At 40.7% G+C, this 19,424-nt stretch overlaps 1 protein-coding gene across 3 annotated transcripts in view; it reads right to left on the bottom strand.

Moving 5' to 3' along the window:
* The window catches only part of VPS35L (VPS35 endosomal protein sorting factor like), an 81,164-nt gene that overhangs the window by 45,502 nt on the left and 16,238 nt on the right, over window positions 1-19,424 (bottom strand). For all 3 annotated transcript variants that reach the window (XM_070761156.1, XM_070761157.1, XM_070761155.1), the window contains exons 9-16: window positions 18,502-18,561; window positions 12,288-12,384; window positions 11,193-11,240; window positions 8,887-8,980; window positions 7,961-8,038; window positions 6,229-6,351; window positions 2,267-2,313; window positions 843-954 (exon numbers count right to left, since the gene is read on the bottom strand). In XM_070761156.1, the coding sequence (XP_070617257.1) occupies window positions 843-954; window positions 2,267-2,313; window positions 6,229-6,351; window positions 7,961-8,038; window positions 8,887-8,980; window positions 11,193-11,240; window positions 12,288-12,384; window positions 18,502-18,561 (659 nt within the window). The remainder of the gene's footprint in view (window positions 1-842; window positions 955-2,266; window positions 2,314-6,228; window positions 6,352-7,960; window positions 8,039-8,886; window positions 8,981-11,192; window positions 11,241-12,287; window positions 12,385-18,501; window positions 18,562-19,424) is intronic.

Here is a 19,424-nt window from a genome sequence, read left to right as displayed (position 1 = left end):
GTTGGGTGGGGCTGTGGTCATTAGTGAGACTGCTATAAATAGCAGCCTGTGGGTTTGGCCATTGTGGAGGATTATCTGATCGTTGTGTTTCGTGACTGCTTTACTGACTTTGACCTTTTGTGTGCTGATTTTCCCCCGCTTTGAAACTAAACCAGAGCAAAGTGTGTTTCACTTTGTGAAAGAAGAAGGACTGTGAATTGCCTCACAGCTGCGAGATAAGTATCACAGAACTGATAAGGGACTTGTACAAATTACCAGTTTGTTTGGAGACGAGTGCTCTTGGCTATACCAAAAGAAGGCTTAGGTTAAGTGACTTTTCATTATAAAGAACATTGTTTTGAATTTTCAAACGTGTGTGTATGTCTGAAAATTGTACCCGTGAATTTTTGGGAGGAGTCTACCAGAGAGCCCGACAGAACAGTTTTTAACTCATTTAATACTTTATTTTTGCTCTGAATTAAAAAAGCAGCAATTTTCTAAAGAAATGAGGCCGACATTTGATGTGCAGGCAAAATCCCGGAAGTGGCTTTCCCTCATTGTGGGCAAAATGCTTTAAAAACCAAGTGCAATGGTACCTGTACTTAAGAACTTTTCTAGATAAGAACCGGGTGTTCAAGATTTTTTGCCTCTTCTTAAGAACCAGTTTCTACTTAAGAACCCAAGCCTGGAAAATGCAGCCAAAACATTCTACTTGCTTTCCCTACCGCCTGACCGCACTGTTCACCCATTTTGAGACTGCAGTAAAACACTACAATGCACATTTAAGGGTATTATTTGGGGAGGCACTGAAGTGGTTGACTACAATAACAGGGCTTGACTGGGGGGAATGCAGATGAACTTACCTTGGGGAACCCTGATTCATCGCACTCTTTGATCATGCCAATAAAATCCATGGCTCTTGCAGCAATAAATTCAGCTCTGAATGCAGACATGACGGAATTCAAGAGCAAGGCGCTGGAAGAAATATTATTCAGGGCATTACGAGACAGTGCACCCAATTGATGTTTTTATATTTTGGTTTTTACATTAAGAAACTTCAGATCGTGCAGAATGCAGCTGCGAGAGCTATCATGGGCTTCCCTAAATATGCCCATGTTACACCAACACTCCGCAGTCTGCATTGGTTGCCGATCAGTTTCCGGTCACAATTCAAAGTGTTGGTTATGACCTATAAAGCCCTTCATGGCACCGGACCAGAATATCTCCGGGACCGCCTTCTGCCGCACGAATCCCACCGATAAGTCCCACAGAGTTGGCCTTCTCCAGTCCCGTCAACTAAACAATGTCGTTTGGCGGGACCCAGGGGAAGAGCCTTCTCTGTGGCGGCCCCGACCCTTTGGAACCAACTCCCCCCAGATATCAGAGTTGCCCCCACCCCCCCTTGCCTTTCGTAAGCTCCTTAAAACCCACTTCTTTCATCAGGCATGGGGGAATTGAGACTTTCCCTTCCCCATAGGCCTATAAAATTTATGCATGGTATGTCAGTATGTATGATTGGTTTCTAAATTGGGTTTTTTTTAATTAACTTAAATATTAGATTTGTTTACATTGTATTACTATTGTTGTTAGCCGCCCCGAGTCTACGGAGAGGGGCGGCATACAAATCTGATTAATAAATAAATAATTAAATAAGATATACCCAGAACATACAACATTTATATCATTACTGCATTTTCACATGCAGGGACCATTAGCGGCTTATTTGGTAAAAGCTTTCTCCCTCCCACCCCTTGGATCAATTCCCTCCCTGTTTCTGGCCCGCTGCAAGAATTCCAGTGCTGAATAATGACAGCAAAACAAACTGTCACATTTGAACAGCAACACAACAGGGCCAAGGCATAAATCAACCTGAAAGGGAAGGAGGCACAGGAACAGCCTAGGAGAGATTTCATTCTGCCTCCCAGATATGGAGGGTGGAATTATACACACATCAAGCGACAGATAGTCCTCGATTTATGGCCACAACCGAACTCAAATATTCTGTTGTTAAGTGAGACATTTGTTCAGCGAATTTTGTCCCATTTTTCTTGCCTGTCGTTAAGTGAATCACTGCCCCAGATTAAGTTAGTAACCTGTTGTTAAGTGAATCTGGCTTCCCCACTGACCATGGCACGCATGTCTCTGATCAGTGTAAGAAAATTCCAATTCAAAACATCTGCAATGTAGCCTCACCAGCTGCCAGTCAGAATCACAATGATAACTTTTTTACTGTATGCCAGAAGGAAAGGAGAGTTTAAAAAAACCAAATTTATAGCATAACACTTACTTGTTGCCTAGCTTCCTGCATCTCTCCATCATTTCTGTCAACAAGGCCTATGAAAGAAAAAAACAGAAAAATAACAAAAAAAATTAAGGCAAACCGTAAACATCTGACGCAGGTGATCCTCAACTTTCGACCATAATTGAGTTCAGAACAAAGTTTTTCCAGTTGTCAATCGAAAGCGACCCAACGTTACAATATTTTTGCGGCCGTCGTTTAGCAAAATCACACCATTTATTATTTTATTTTATTTTATTTTATTTTATTTTATTTTATTTTATTTTATTTTATTTTATTTTATTTTATTTTATTTTATTTTATTTATTTATTTATTTATTTATTTATTAATTAGATTTGTATGCCGCTCCTCTCCGCAGATTCGGGGCGGCTAACAACAGTAAAAAGACAATATGAACAAATCTAATATTAAAAAGTAATGTAAAAAAAACCCAATTTAAGAAACCAATCATACATACAGACATACCGTGCATAAATTTTATAAGCCTAGAGGGAAGGGAATATCTCAATTCCCCCATGCCTGAGGACAGAGGTGGGTTTTAAGGAGCTTACGAAAGGCAAGGAGGGTGGGGGCAACTCTGATATCTGGGGGGAGTCGGGGCCGCCACAGAGAAGGCTCTTCCCCTGGGTCCCGCCAAACGACATTGTTTAGTCGACGGGACCCGGAGAAGGCTGTTAAGCGAATTCACAGCCATTAAGCAGATCAACTGTCTGCAATGGGTACTTTTGGAATTAATGGTTGATTAAGCAAATCTTCATGAAGCGAATCCCCAATAGTCATTACACAAATCAATCGGCAATTTTTGCATTTCAGATAGGAGGAACAAAACTTATTTCTGGCGAAGAGCCTGTTGTTTTTTTCAAGATGCCTGGAAAACTGAGCTAAAAGCTCAGGTTGTGTAAGATTTGGTGCTTCCACATGCTTGTGTTTTCGGAAGCGTTTTATTTTATTTTTTAATAAAAAAACATTGGCAGGCTGAAGTGTCTCATTAGAAATCCGACGTCTTGCTTCAGATGGTCTTAAAGGAGAGATCATGCTAAGCCAACCGGAGTTTAAAAATAAAAGGAAGTGTCATCCGTATGACAAAAGTGAAAAAGGAGTGTGAACAATGGCACCCAGGAGGATTCCAAAGTAGGATAACAAGTTCGTTTGCTTTGTGCCAAGAGACAAGCTGGGCTGGAAGAACTGGAAGGGTACATTACGCTCAGGGGGTTTGAAGGAGACTCTGCATTCAAATGGTTTGTTTGTTTGTTTGTTTGTTTGTTTGTTTGTTTGTTTGTTTATTTAGTCAGTCCAATACACAATGAGGGTTTTAGTGGGTGTATATATATATATACACACATAGTAAAATACATGATGAAGGTTATAGAGGAGATACTCATAGTAAAATATATCTAAGAAAGAATAGAAAAGAAGATATAGGAATAGAACATATCAGTGAAAGAATAGAAGAAGAGATTTAGGAATAGAAGAAAGGAATAGGAGATATAGGAGAGCAATAGGACAGGGGACGGAAGGCACTCTAGTGCACTTGTACTCGCCCCTTACTGACCTCTTAGGAATCTGGATAGGTCAAACATAGATAATCTAAGGGTAAAGTGTTGGGGGTTTGGGGATGACACTATGGAGTCCAGTAATGAGTTCCACGCTTCAACAACTCAGTTACTGAAGTCATATTTTTTACAGTCAAGTTTGGAGCGGTTAATATTAAGTTTAAATCTGTTGTGTGCTCTTGTGTTGTTGTGGTTGAAGCTGAAGTAGTCGCCGACAGGCAGGACGTTGCAGCATATGATCTTGTCGGCAATACTTAGATCTTGTTTAAGGCATTTGTCTCAAATGTCTTTACAAGGTTGCCCGCAGAATATTTGGGGTTACCACGTTTCTATTTATTTATCAGATTAAAAAGCAAACCTATGACATAGCACAACTTGGGCTGTCTTAGGGAACTCTTCATCTGTCAATTAAGCCCAGCCTTGAAAGAAATGTTAAATCAGTTCCTTGTCCCACTCCACCAAATTAACTTTTCTTCTGCTGAATATTAGTAGCTGTGCCAGTGTTTCTCGGCTTCTTTAAGATGTGTGGGTTTGAACTCCCAGAATTCTCCAAACAGAAAGCTGAACTATGGGAGGAGGAGTGATTGCATGCTTATGATTATTATTTTATTCATATGTTTAGATCCCGCCTTTATAATTTTTACAAATAAGGCAGATCCAATAGATCTTCTATTTTCCCCACAACAACAACGAAGGTTCCTTCATAGTCTGTTGTTCTGTTCTGTTCTGTCCTATCTTATCCACCCTACCCTTCCCTTCCCTATCCTACCCTGCCCTACTCTACCCTACTCTACATCCCTTCCAACTCTGTTACTCTATTCTACCCTGATCCTGTGAGTGAGTTGGGCTGAGAGCTGATTTTCATAGAAACATAGAAGATTGACGACAGAAAAAGACCTCATGGTCCATCTAGTCTGCCCTTATACTCTTTCCTGTATTTTATCTTACAATGGATCTATGTTTATCCCAGGCATGCTTAAATTCAGTTCCTGTGGATTTACCAACCACGTCTGCTGGAGGTTTGTTCCAAGGATCTACTACTCTTTCAGTAAAATAATATTTTCTCATGTTGCTTCTGATCATGCCTAACGAAGGAATAGAACTCAGTGTCTCCTAGTGACTGGCTAAAAGTCACCCAGTTTGTTTTCTTTTTTTATATATATATATATATAAATACATTTATTGAGGGGTTTTTCAGTTTTAAAAACAATACATAATCATTTTGTTTTCATGCCTAAGGCAGAACTATATCTATGGAGATTCTCAGTCATCCAGGTCATGGTTGTCCCAAAGGTACTTTTTTCAAAAAGCAGCTGGACTTTCAGAAAGTCCAGTTGTCTCTTGAAAAAGTACCTTTGGAATAACTAAGGTGGGACTAGAACTCAAAGTTGCTTGGTTTCTAGCCTAGTATCATAACCTTTCTTTCTTTCTTTCTTTCTTTCTTTCTTTCTTTCTTTCTTTCTTTCTTTCTTTCTTTCTTACTTACTTACTTACTTACTTACTTACTTACTTACTTACTTATTGGATTTGTATGCCGCCCCTCTCCGAAGACTCAGGGCGGCTAACAACAATAAAAAGACAATGAAAACAAATCTAATATTAAAAATAATCTAAAAAACCCCAATTTAAAGAACCACTCATACATACAAGCATACCATGTATAGATTCTATAAGCCTGGGGGGAAGGGAAAATTTCAATTCCCCCATGCCTGATGACAGAGGTGGGTTTTAAGGAGCTTGCGAAAGGCAAGGAGGGTGGGGGCAACTCTGATATCTGGGGGGAGCTGGTTCCAGAGGGTCGGGGCCGCCACAGAGAAGACTCTTCCCCTGGGTCCCGCCAAATGACATTGCTTAGTCGATGGGACCTGGAGAAGGCCAACTCTGTGGGACCTAACCGGTCGCTGGGATTCGTGCGGCAGAAGGCGGTCCCTGAGATATTATTTATTTATTTTATTTATTTATTTATTAGATTTGTATGCCGCCCCTCTCCATAGACTCGGGGCGGCTCACAACACAATAAAAACAGTTCCTGACAAATCTAATAATTTACAATTTAAAATTTAATAAAAAACCCCATTTTTAAGCAGACATACCTACAAACATACCATACATAAATTATATAGGCCCGGGGGAGATATCTCAGTTCCCCCATGCCTGATGACAAAGGTGGGTTTTAAGGAGTTTGCGATAGGATATTAGATCAAAATATGCGATTAGATATTAGATCAAAATATGCCATGGTCAAAAGAGCTTCTGCCCTAAGCCAGTGTCCCTCTTCATTCCCAACCTGTCCAATGAAAACCTTGGCTGCAATCAGATGAACATTCTCCATTATACCAAGCTTTAAAAACCTTCAGAATATTTCCAAGGTGAGTTTACTTTCCTTTTTTCTTTACCTCTGCAGCTCGGTAAGCGATGCATTGTAGAATCCAGTCAATTGCCGGAGAATAAAGTGTTAGATACGACGGGATCTCCACACACTGGGCCACCAGCTGGTTCTGGACAGTATCCCCGTGAACCTGTGGAGAACATCCAAGGCGGAACGGTCACCCAAAAAGTCCAGGGGGTGGGAAAAGAGGAGGGATTCGCCGTAAAGCAAAAGCTTGGGATGCTGACCTCAAGGAAAACTCTGGGAAAACTGATCGGAGGTGGAAGCATAGAAAGGCGTAGAAATTGGAGCAATCCCAGAGGGGTCAGTCTGCTTAGGCTGCAGGACATGAATGTGGAGATGAGCAAAAGTGACATCACCTAAGATAAATTCCCTGTGTGTCCAATCACACTTGTCCAATAAAGTTTATTCTATTCTATTGTGTTCTGTTCTACTCTACTCTATGTTCTATTCTATTTTCTATTCTATATTCTATTCTATTTCTATTCTATCCTATTTTATATTCTATTCTCTACTCTTTCGGCTCCATTTTACATTCTATTCTATTCTATATTCTATTCTATTCTACTCTTCACTATTCTACTCTATTCTACTTATTCTACTCTACTCTATATTCTATTCTATTCTATCCTATCTATCCATCTATCTATCTATCTATCTATCTATCTATCTATCATCTATCATCTATCTATCTATCATCTATCTATCTATCTATCTATCTATCTATCATCTATCTATCTATCTATCATCTATCTATCATCTATCTATCTATCTATCATCTATCTATCTATCATCTATCATCTATCTATCTATCTATCTATCATCTATCTATCTATCTATCATCTATCTATCTATCTATCTATTATCTATCTATCTATCATCTATCTATCTATCTATCTATCTATCTATCTATCTATCATCTATCTATCTATCTATCTATCTATCTATCTATCTATCTATTTATTAGATTTGTATGCCGCCCCTCTCCGTAGACTCGGGGCGGCTAACAACAATAATGAAACAACATATAACAAATCTAATATTTAAAATAATTAAAAAGACCCTTATTAAAAACCGAACATACACACAAACATACCATGCATAAATCGTATAGGCCTAGAGGGAAGGAATATCTCAGTTCCCCCATGCCTGACGACAGAGGTGGGTTTTAAGGAGGTTATGAAAGGCAAGGAGGGTGGGGGCAATTCTCATCTCTAGGGGGAGCTGGTTCCAGAGGGTCGGGGCCGCCACAGAGAAGGCTCTTCCCCTGGGTCCTGCCAAACGACACTGTTTAGTCAACGGAACCCGGAGAAGGCCAACTCTGCGGGACCTAACTGGTTGCTGGGATTCGTGCAGCAGAAGGTTGTCCCGGAGATTATATTTTATTCTATTACATGCATAACGGGCCTGAATTTTGGGCTTATGATTGTGGAGATTCTGCAAAGATCATAGGCACAGGAGCTGGTCATAAATTACTTTTACACTGCTCTTTTGTGACTTCAAAAGTCCACTAAATGAATGGCTATAAGTTGAGGAATAACTACAAACCAAGACCTACCATATGGATGAGCATTCAATGATTTGGAACAGATGGACTAGTTTTTCTACTTCCAAAGATTCTCTACCCTGTCAACAGCTACAACCCTTTTCTGTCTGAACTAGGGATGTGGGAAAGAACCTTATCGAGGAAAGGGTGTGGGTGCAGATTCTGCTTCGATAAGGACAGGCTGTTTACTTACTTGCTTAAAGGTTAGAAGGAAGTCAAAAAAGTTCTTGTTGAGGTTGTCCTTCAGATGAGGAGCTACTTCCATCCCAACCTGTTTGAGGAACCAAATGAATGAAACATCTGTTTTTTCTTAATACAGTTCTGTGCACTTTTGTATTTCTTTAAATAAGGTTTGGGAGAGAAGTGTCTTTAATAGGAAAATGAACACAAGAACAGAGGGGTACAATCTGAGGTTAGTTGGGGGAAAGATTAGAAGTAACGTGAGAAAATATTATTTTACTGAAAGAGAAGTAGATCCTTGGAACAAACTTCCAGCAGACATGGTTGGTAAATCCACAGTAACTGAATTTAAACATGCCTGGGATAAACATAGATCCATCCTAAGATAAAATACAGGAAATAGTATAAGGGCAGACTAGACGGACCATGAGGTCTTTTTCTGCCGTCAGTCTTCTATGTTTCTATGAATGAATGAATGAATGAATGAATGAATGAATGAATGAATGAATGAATGAATGACTAAATAAATAAATAAAGTCTCAAGTGTTGGAGCTCCGCAGATGGAATAATAATGGAGGAATGGATCCTAAAACAGTCCGAATGAGCATTTTTTTAAAAAGCCTAGAAACCTTTATGGTAGAAGTGTTCAACCTTGACAACTTTAAGACTTGTGAACTTCAACTCCCTCTACACACCTGGCTGTAAAATTCTGTGAGTTGAAATCCACAGGTCTTAAAGTTGCCAAGATTGGACAGCCTGGTTTTATGGACTTTTTTTTTCTTTATACTAAAAGAAGAACTATTTGAAATGATGGTTCATGGACTCAATTCAATAAATAGTCAATAATTATTTCAATCATTCGATGTTTCCATTAATCCAATAATTCTTTTTCTATTGTTCTGTAAAATCAGATTGGTAAGAAAAAAAAACCCCTCTTACCCTGCAGAGATACGCTCTGGCATAGACAGCCACCAAAGGATCACCAATTCCTCGGATCATGGAAGTCAATCGGGGGAGACATTCCGAAATTCCCCTAAAAAGCATAATTTGAGAAACAGAGTTCATGCCTGAAGCTGAGGCTCACTTCTGACAGTTGGGGTCCGTGGTGGTCTCGGAGCTTGGCTGTTTCTTGCAGATGTTTAATTACCTAACTAGGTAACATCATTTGTTTCATTCTAATATCATAACACCATTTAGTACTGATGAAATTACCTAGTTGGGTAATGAAATGTCTGCAAAAAAATCAACTAAGCTCAGATAGAACTAAGATTTCAACCTTGAGACACAGATGAACCGGGATGGCACAGCAGGTAGAGTGCTGTACTGCAGGCCACCGAAGCTGACTGTAGATCTGTAGGTCAGCAGTTCAAATCTCATCACTGGCTCAAGTTTGACTCAGCCTTCTATCCTTCCGAGGGGGGTAAAATGAGGACCCGGATTGTGGAAGCAATAGGCTGGTTCTGTTAAAAAGTGCTATTGCTAACATGTTGTAAGCCACCCTGAGTCTCAGGAGAAGGGCGGCATAAAAATCGAATGAATAAATAAATAAATAAAAATATTCTCTTCTACTGGTATTATTTCTGATAACTTCAAAGGCCTAGCTACCCCTTAAACTGAGAATCCAAAATATAGTCAGGAGCCTTACTAGTTATCCTAAACCCTTTGCAGCCAGCACAATAAATCCTAGCATCTAACAAATATCCTGTGAAGGAGGAAGGACCTCTACACAGTTTGTACAAAAGGGCAACCCCACGAGAACCATTCTAAGTAGATAGAAGAGTGTAGCCCAAGGTTCATAAAGCTCTCTGCCCCGCTAGTATTTCACGAGGCCCTTAATCTTTTAGCACTAGCAGAGTTTTTACTACAGGAAACAAGCGTAGGCTGCTGCAAATTTACTCAAGACATTTGCTGAGAGACACTGCAAAATTTTTGCGGCCCTTAAACTCTCAAGGCCAATGCTTCACAGTTAAACAACAGCAAACCAGAAAGAACTCCACAAAAAACTATACATCAAAAACCTATCTTCCTATCACAGTGTTGGTCCCACAGTTAAAACTCTAAAGCCTAAATTCTGCTATTTATGACCAAGGAACTTTCTCTGATCAGTGTGCTAAATTTTAGGGAGCAATCAATAAAAAAAGCTCTTTGTATCCCAGATATATGTCTTTCCCTATATTTAATGTCCTACACAAAAGAGACCATCAGAATTAAGTGAAACTGTAAAGAGATGATGGAGAAGTCTCAAGACACAATCCCTGTGTTTCGATGCCACAAGCATCCCATTTATTTAAATTTACAAGTAGTTCCTTGACTTATAACTGGTCACTTTTGAAGTTAGGATGCACGTCCCTAGAGCTACTTATGACCTCGTTTTGAAATTCTGGAGGACACCCCCTTCCTAGTCATAACATTGCAATGTCTAAACAATGTCGTTTGGCGGGACCCAGGAGAAGAGCCTTCTCTGTGGCGGCCCCGACCCTTTGGAACCAACTGTATGCGTGTTTTTAATATTCTGGGGTTGTTTTTTATGAATTTTTTAGTTTAAAATTGTATTTGGATTGGTGGGTATTGGATTTGTTATTACGGTATGTATTGTTTTTACCTTGTTGTGAGCCGCCCCGAGTTTGCGGAGAGGCGCGGCATACAAATCCAATAAATCTAATCTAATCTAATCTAACTCCGCCCGGAGATTAGAACGGCCCCCACCCTCCTTGCCTTTCGTAAAGCTCTTAAGACCCATCTCTGCCGTCAGGCATGGGGGAACTGAGACATCTCCCCCGGGGCCTATACAGTTTATACATGGTATGTTTGTGTGTATGTTTGCTTTTAATAATGGGGTTTTTAGCGTTTTTTAAATTATTAGATTATGTTCTTACAATGTTCTTGTTATTGTTGTGAGCCGCCCCGAGTCTACGGAGAGGGGCGGCATACAAATCTAATAAATAATAACAACAACAATAACAACAACAACAATAATAATAATAGCATTTTGAGCACTTGGCTAGTTTTTACTGTAGTTTTTTTCCCTGGAAATTTGTTTACTTCCAGTTTACATTACAAAAAATACCCATTGTGTGTAATAGCTTTACTTAATGACCACCATCAAAAAGGTCATAAAAACCAACCGTGGTCACACGGTCATCTGCTTAGTGATCGCCATGACTTATAACTCTAATTTCTGACTAAATTACAGCCATAACTGGAGAACGACCTATATTGAATTACGAAATGCTATCAAGCCTTACGTTTTGGAAAGAAATCTGTTGCACTTCAGTATCGACGTCTCCACATAACTGGCACAGAGTTAGGGAAAAACAAAAGAATTCAGAATAAAATTACACCTAGCAAAAGAAGTAGGTAATATATTTCCAGAATGGTTACGAAATTTTCCTTGATACCAGCAGTTAGGAATGCAAGTTAAAACATTTTTAAAATGACATAGTTTGCAAATATTTAGACAACCTCAAACTGACCCAGCACCTCTCTATAATTCTGCCTGCTAAAAGTAGGAAAAATGTTCTTGATTTTCATACTTAATAATTAAGTTTTCCCAGATTTTGAGAGATCAATGGTCAGGTATTGATTAGGTTTTACTGCAGACATTTTAATTCACAATTCAGTAAGAGGTCCTGTGGTTACACTTAGTTATACAGACAGATAACTAATACATACAGTGGTACCTCTACTTACGAAGTTAACTCATTCTATGACCTGGTTCTTAAGTAGAAAAGTTTGTAAGAAGAAGCAATTTTTTCCCATAGGAACCAATGTAAAAGCAAATAATGTGTGTGATTGAGGAAACCACAGGGAGGGTGGAGGCCCTGTTTCCGCCCAGGAGATTCCTAGAGAGGCCCCATGGAGGCTTCTCCCCGCCTTTTCCAGCCCTGTTTCCTCCCAGGAGATTCCTAGAAAGGCCCCACTAAGGCTTATCCCCACCGTTTCCGGTTACAGTTTCGGAGGCTCGGGTTTGTGAGTGGAAAATGGTTCTTCAGAAGAGACAAAAAAAATCTTGAACACCCGGTTCTTATCTAGAAAAGTCCGTAAATAGAGGCATTCTTAGGTAGAGGTAACACTGTACTAAGTTGGTTATTGCTTATCTGGTTATTGCTTTAAAGGTTGAGCTTTCCAACCTCAGAAACTTAGAGATATATGGATTTAAATAGCCAGCTTACTTCACTGATTGGTTTCTATTGACCAATCAGGATCTCTGGGTTTGAGAGCTCTTGATACCCACTTGGTATTCTTCCTTCGTTCCTTGGAGAACACACTAAATCCATTTGAAATTCGAGTATAAATCAGACAATATTTCTTTCATGAAAATCTTATTCCAATAAGGATACAATCTTGGGATGAGTTCTCGGATGGACGCAATCTTGAAAAACCAATTTAAGCAGGTTTCTTTGGCGATATCGTTCACACTTTCAGGAGTAAAATTATCTGATTAAATTTTTTTTTTAAAAAAGAGAAGTATTAATTAAGAATCCACTTCCTTATTTTATCTCGCAATTAAATTAAATTAGATACAGTACTGTAATCATACAGATAGGAGAAAACATCATTCAAGGGTATAAAAATATAGCATCATTAATAAAGCTAATTTTATAGATTGTGACTGCCCAATTTTGAAACTAGATATCAATACTTTTTGGTTTGTGATGGTTCTTGGCATTTTCCAATTTTTGCCTGGGATAAACACATTTTATTTTATTTATTTATTTATTAGATTTGTATGCCGCCCCTTTCCGTAGACTCGGGGCGGCTCACAACACAATAAAAACAGTTTATAACAAATCTAATAATTTACTATTTAAAATATTTTAAAAAACCATTATTAAACAGACATACACACAAGCATACCATACATAAATTGTATAGGCCCGGGGGAGATATCTCAGTTCCCCCATGCCTGGCGACAAAGGTGGGTTTTAAGGAGTTTGCGAAAGGCGAGGAGGGTAGGGGCAGTTCTAATCTCTGGGGGGAGCTGGTTCCAGAGAGTCGGGGCCGCCACAGAGAAGGCTCTTCCCCTGGGGCCCGCCAACCGACATTGTTTAGTTGACGGGACCCGGAGAAGGCCCACTCTGTGGGACCTAATCGGTCGCTGGGATTCGTGCGGCAGAAGGCGGTCTCGGAGATATTCTGGTCTGATGCCATGAAGACATATCCATCCTAAGATAAAATACAGGAAACAGTATACGGGCAGACTAGATGGACCATGAGCAGTGTTCCCTCTAATTTTTTTTTGGGGTGGGCGGAAAAGTATAGTGTCTGAGCGACAGTCCCTTCGGGACTGAGCGGCACAGAAATATTAATTAATTAATTAATTAAACAAACAAACAAATAAATAAATAAATAAAACCACCCTGTTTTGCCTCAGAGAATTTCAAAATAAAATACTGTACTGTGTGTCTATAAGAGTGAGCTCATAATAGGGCAACTCTATCAATATCAAAATGCCACTTAAATAGTTGAGCTAGTTTCAAACTAGATTTTGATTTTCTTTCTCTCTTCCTTACTCCCATTCTTTTTCTTTCTCTTTTCCTTCCTCTCTTTTTTCTATCTGTTTCTCTCTCTTCCTCTCTTCCTCTCTCTCTCCTTCCCTCTCACTCTTTCCCTCTCGGCTTCTGGGCAGGTTTGAAAAACTCTGAGTTGGTGATGATTTGTAAGTGAGCGATTGTTCACTGCTCAGCTTAGAGGGAACTATGACCATGAGGTCTTTTTCTTCCATCAATCTTCTATGTTTCCATGATGGAGAATCTCCATGGACACTCTACCTCAACCTCCCAATGGCCTGATCCACAAGATTGACCTTAAGGGGAAAATTGTATCCCTGGGCAGCTTCAAGACATCTGACCTGGTTCTTGACTGACCCAATTTCATTCCATCAAGCCCTGTTTCCTTGGTTGTTTGGGAGAAAAAAGGCCAGCTTTGTTTATTGTGAAGCAAAAGTGGAACAAATGGATTGATGGTGCGGCCTAGGGTGATTTTAATCCCCTCTGTATTCCAAGCACCTCTTTGGGAACAAGAGGAACAGCAGCCCTCAATTGCAAGACGCCACCGTTTGTTATTCCACTGCTGTTTCTCTTCAAACACACAGAGCCTAGGCAGAAAGTTTGGGAGAGGCTGCACTCCTCGCCCCTTTTCGCCACCGTCCATCCCTGAGGACTCTTACATAATCGAACGCTACTGGGGATCCAGGATCTGCAGTTCAAGCATGTATTAACTGATGAGTTGCGTTAAGGACAAGCACCCTTAGCTGAAGCTGCTCGAAGAAAGATTAGGAAGGCAACAAAGGTCTCAGGGACCGCCTTCTGCTGCATGAATCCCAGCGACCAGTTTGGTCCCACAGAGTGGATCTTCTCCGGGTCCCGTCAACTAAACAATGTCGCTTGGCGGGACCCAGGGGAAGAGCCTTCTCTGTGGTGGCCCCGGCCCTCTGGAACCAGCTCCCCCCAAAGATTAGAATTGCCCCCACCCTCCTTGCCTTTCGTAAGCTGCTTAAAACCCACCTCTGCCGTCAGGCATGGGGGAATTGAGACCTTCTTAGAATAGAATAGAATAGAATAGAATAGAATTTTTATTGGCCAAGTGTGATTGGACACACAAGGAATTTGTCCTGGTGCACATGCTCTCAACGTACATAAAATAAAATATACATTTGTCAAGAATCATGTGGTACAACACTTAATGATTGTCATAGGGGTCAAATAAGCAATGAAGAAGCAATATTAATAAAAATCTTAGGATATACGCAACAAGTTACAGTCATACAGTCAACATGGGAGGAAATGGGTGATAGGAATGATGAGAAAAACTAGTAGAATAGAAGTGCAGATTTAGTAGAAAGTCTGACAGTGTTGAGGGAATTATTTGTTTAGTAGAGTGATGGCGTTCGGGGAAAAACTTCCCCCTAGGCCTTTACAATTCTATGCATGGTATGTATGTATGTATGTTTGGGTTTTTTTTATATTAATGGGCTTTTAATTATTTCTAACATCAGACTACTGTTGTACACTGCTTTATTGTTGCTGTTAGCCGCCCCGAGTCTCCGTAGAGGGGCGGCATACAAATCCAATAAATAAATAAAGCGCGAACTAACCCTTCTGCGAAGCCGAACTGATTTCGGGTTGCATAAACATTTCAATGTTGTTTTGTTTTTTAAAGAGGGGAGAATTTTCAATGCAATGTTGGCTTCACGGAGCATTCAGGGTTTTTTTAGGCGTAAAGCTTTGGGTTTTGTTATCAAGGGCACAGCGGAGTCCTTGCCAATTATTTCTCCTGCAGGCCCGGCTTCTGGATGGTATGGGCTCAATCAGAATCTGTTCTCTTTTATCCGAACGGAAAGAATGAGCACAAGGCATAATGAGGGTGTTCTCTTCTCACGGACAGCCGCTCAGGGCACAAAGCTCGGCTTAGGAAATTGTCCGCGTTTGCCATACCTGGGATTTCTCATCCCAGCAAGATTGCGAAGAGGGAACCGTTGGCTGACCCTAATTGAGCTTCAGGCAAAGGAAACACAGAACCACAAACTACCCAAATGGGAGCAATAAGCAGAAGCCAAAGATCACAAGGGGTGTCGAACTATTCTGACAGTTTGGTATAGTGATGCTACACTAAAAACTGGAGACTGTGTGTAGTCCAATGTGTTGGAAATGTAAAAACACTCAAGGCACCTTCTTTCATCTATGGTGGTTATGTCCAGAGACAAGAAAATATTGGGAAAAAATAAATAATTGGTTGTGTCAAATAACAAGTACAAAAATAGAATATACGCCAGAGTTTTGTCTACTGGGTATTATGAGAGGTACCTATTCTAAAAATGTAAAATATCTAAGCTTGCATATTACAACAGCTGCAAGGATTGTATTTGCACAGAACTGGAAAAATCCGCAAATACCTGAAGGCAATGGGATCATCAAGAAAATATACGACTGTGCAGAGATGGACAGATTGACAATGGAACTTAATAATCGGAAAGAATCGGACTATTATGAAACCTGGACAAAATGGTACCAATGGACAAAAAAAAGAAACTCAAAAGAAACATCGAAATAAAATATCAAGAAATCTAAAAGTAATTAGAAGACAATGTCGATAGGAATGTATATATGATGTAGATTCATCTGTAAATATGATTATGTACTTTTTAAAAAAATGGAAAATTTAATAAATATATTTTTTTTTTTAAACGAAACTGGAGACTGCAAGTTCTGGAGTCCCATAGGTATGGAAGCCAATTGGGTGACTTGGGTCGAGTCACTTTCTCTCAACTCAATTCAGCCCAACACAAGCCAACTCAACTCAACTCAACCCAACTCAATCTCTCTCAGGGACCGCCTTCTGCTGCACGAATCCCAGCGACCAGTTAGGTCCCACAGACTGGGCCTTCTCTGGGTCCCGTCAACTAAACAATGTCGCTTGGCAGGACCATGGGGAAGAGCCTTCCCTGTGGCGGCCCCGGTCCTCTGGAACCAACTCCCCCCAGAGATTAGAATTGCCCCCACCCTCCTTGCCTTTCGTAAGCTACTTAAAACCCACCTCTGCCGCCAGGCATGGGGGAATTGAGATACTCTTTCCCACTAGGCCTTTACAATTTTATGCATGGTATATCCGTATGTATGTTTGGTTTTTATAATAATGGGTTTTTAACTGTTTTTAGTATTGGATTATTATTATATGCTGCTTTATTACTGTTGTTAGCCGCCCCGAGTCTGCGGAGAGGGGCGGCATACAAATCCAATAAATAATAATAATAATAATAATCCAACCCAACCTAAAGGTGTTATAGGACAGTGATGGTGAACCTATGGCAGTGATGGTGAACCTATGGCAGAGCCATGTCTGCCGTCACGCGAGCCATAGCCCGAGCTCAGCTCCAGTACACATGTGCGAGCTGGCCAGCTGATTTTTGGCTCACACAGAGGCTCTGGGAAGGTACACTGCTCAAAAAAAATAAAGGGGACACTCAAATAACACATCCTAGATCTGAATGAATGAAATATTCTCTTTGTACTTTGTTCTGTACAAAGTTGAATGTGCTGAAAACAAAATGAAATTGATTGTCAATCAGGGTGGCTTCCTAAGTGGACAGTTTGATTCCCCAAATTTTGATTTACTTGGAGTTATATTCCGTTGTTTAAGTGTTCCCTTTATTTTTTTGACCAGTATATTTTCAGCTTTCGGAGGGCCTTTGGGGAAATGAGGGAGGGCGTTTTTGCCCTCCCCAGCTCCAGGGAAGCCTCTGGAGCCAAGGAAGGGTGAAAAACAGGGCTACCAGAAGTTGGGAAATGGGCTGTTTCTGGCCTCCAGAGGGTCTCTTGGGGGGGCAGGGGAGGCAATTTTCGCCCTCCCCAGGCATTGAATTCATAATAATAATAATTTATTATATTTGTATGCCGCCCCTCTCCAAGAACTCAGGACGGCTCACAACAATAAAAAATGTACAAATCCAATATTTAAAAACACAATTTAAAAACCCTTAATAAAATAATCACACAACCTAATCAAACCATACATAAACCAAGTAGTTAGGGGATGTGTCAATTTCTCCATGCCTGGCGGCAAAGGTGAGTTTTCAACAACTTACGAAAGGCAAGGAGGGTGGGGGCAGTTCTGATCTCCGGGGAGAGTTTGTTTGTTTGTTTGTTTGTTTGTTTGTTTGTTTGTTTGTTGATTGATTGATTGATTGATTGATTGGATTTGTATGCCGCCCCTCTCCGGAGACTCGGGGCGGCTGACAGCAACAATAAAACAGTGTACAATAGTAATTCAATACTAAAAACGATTAAAAACCCATTAATATAAAAACCAAACATACATACATACATACCATGCATACAATTGTAAAGGCCTAGGGGGAAAGAGGATCTCAATTCCCCCATGCCTGGCGGCAGAGGTGGGTTTTAAGTAGCTTACGAAAGGCAAGGAGGGTGGGGGCAATTCTAATCTTTGGGGGGAGTTGGTTCCAGAGGGCCGGGGCCACCACAGAGAAGGCTCTTCTCCTGGGCCCCGCCAGACAACGTTGCTTAGTCAACGGGACCTGGAGAAAGCCCACTCTGTGGGACCTAATCGGCCGCTGTGATTTGTGCAGCAGAAGACGGTCCCGGAGGCATGGGTGTGGGCACTCGCACAATCACGATAGTGTGTGCGCGCAGGCTTTCGGCACCCGAGGGAAAAAAGGTTCACCATCACTGTTATGAGAAATAAGTGGAAGAGTTTTATGCCTTGATTTGTATCAATAAAGGCAGGAGGTAAATATGTTGTAAGCCGCCCCGAGTCCTCGGAGAGGGGCAGCATATAAATCCAATTAATAAATAAATAATAAAATAAATAATACATTTGCATACACATTTAACAGGAAAATCATCTTCACGTTGAGCCAGGGACCCAATGACACCAGCATGGCGTATGAATGAATGATTTTAGTGGGTACCAGCATTATACCACCTTATTCATTCTTTCTACTGCTAATTTTAAACAGTTTTGTCTCCAACTAGCCACTGGGGTCAAAGAATGCCAATGAGGGTTAGTTATCTCATTCGCTGTGGAACAATCTACCTGGCAACGGGCTGCAATGATCAGCACACATAGAAAAGATCCTTTCATACACCAATTTTCCTGCAATGATAACAATAAGATGGTAAATTTGCACAGCAATGTTGGATGCAAGTACTGGAAATGAACTATTGGTTATCAAGTAGATGGATTAAAAATTAGAAAATTAAAAGTACAGCGGTGCCTCTACTTACGAACTTAATTCGTTCCGTGACCAGGTTCTTAAGTAGAAAAGTTTGTAAGAAGAAGCAATTTTTCCCATAGGAATCAATGTAAAAGCAAATAATGCGTGCGACTGGGGAAACCACAGGGAGGGTGGAGACCCTGTTTCCTCCCAGGAGATTCCTAGAGAGGCCCCACAGAGGCTTCTCCTGCCTTTTCTGGCCCTGTTTCCTCCGAAGAGATTCCTAGAGAGGCCCCATAGAGACTTCTCCTGCCTTTTCCGGCCCTGTTTCCTCTGAAGAGATTCCTAGAGAGGCCCCATGGAGGCTTCTCCCCGTCTTTTCCGGCCCTGTTTCCTCCCAGGAGATTTCCAGAGAGGCCCCGCGGAGGCTTCTCCCTGCCTTTTCTGGTTACAGTTTCGGAGGCTCGGGTGTGTAAGTGAAAATTGGTTCTTGAGAAGAGGCAAAAAAATATTGAACACCCGGTTCTTATCTAGAAATGTTCGTAAGTAGAGGCGTTTGTAGGTAGAGGTACCGTTGTACAGCTAGTTGGGGCATGTTAGCACCAATGATGTTACCTGGTTGGGTCATAAAATATCTGCAAGAAAGCAACCAGAGAGTATGAAGGACCTCACAATCCTTCTCTTCTTTCTCCGCTCTACAAACCCCACTCTCCTCTAACATTGATGATGCTATCTAGTTGGACCCTGAAACACCTTCATGAAAACAACTATGCTCAGAGAGCACCAATCACTCCACGATTCA

This window comes from Erythrolamprus reginae, chromosome 9, assembly GCF_031021105.1.
Source record: "Erythrolamprus reginae isolate rEryReg1 chromosome 9, rEryReg1.hap1, whole genome shotgun sequence".
Classification (NCBI taxonomy): Eukaryota; Metazoa; Chordata; class Lepidosauria; order Squamata; family Dipsadidae; genus Erythrolamprus; species Erythrolamprus reginae.
Note: the sequence above shows the minus strand (reverse complement) of the source record. Positions and strands in the feature narration are given on the sequence as shown.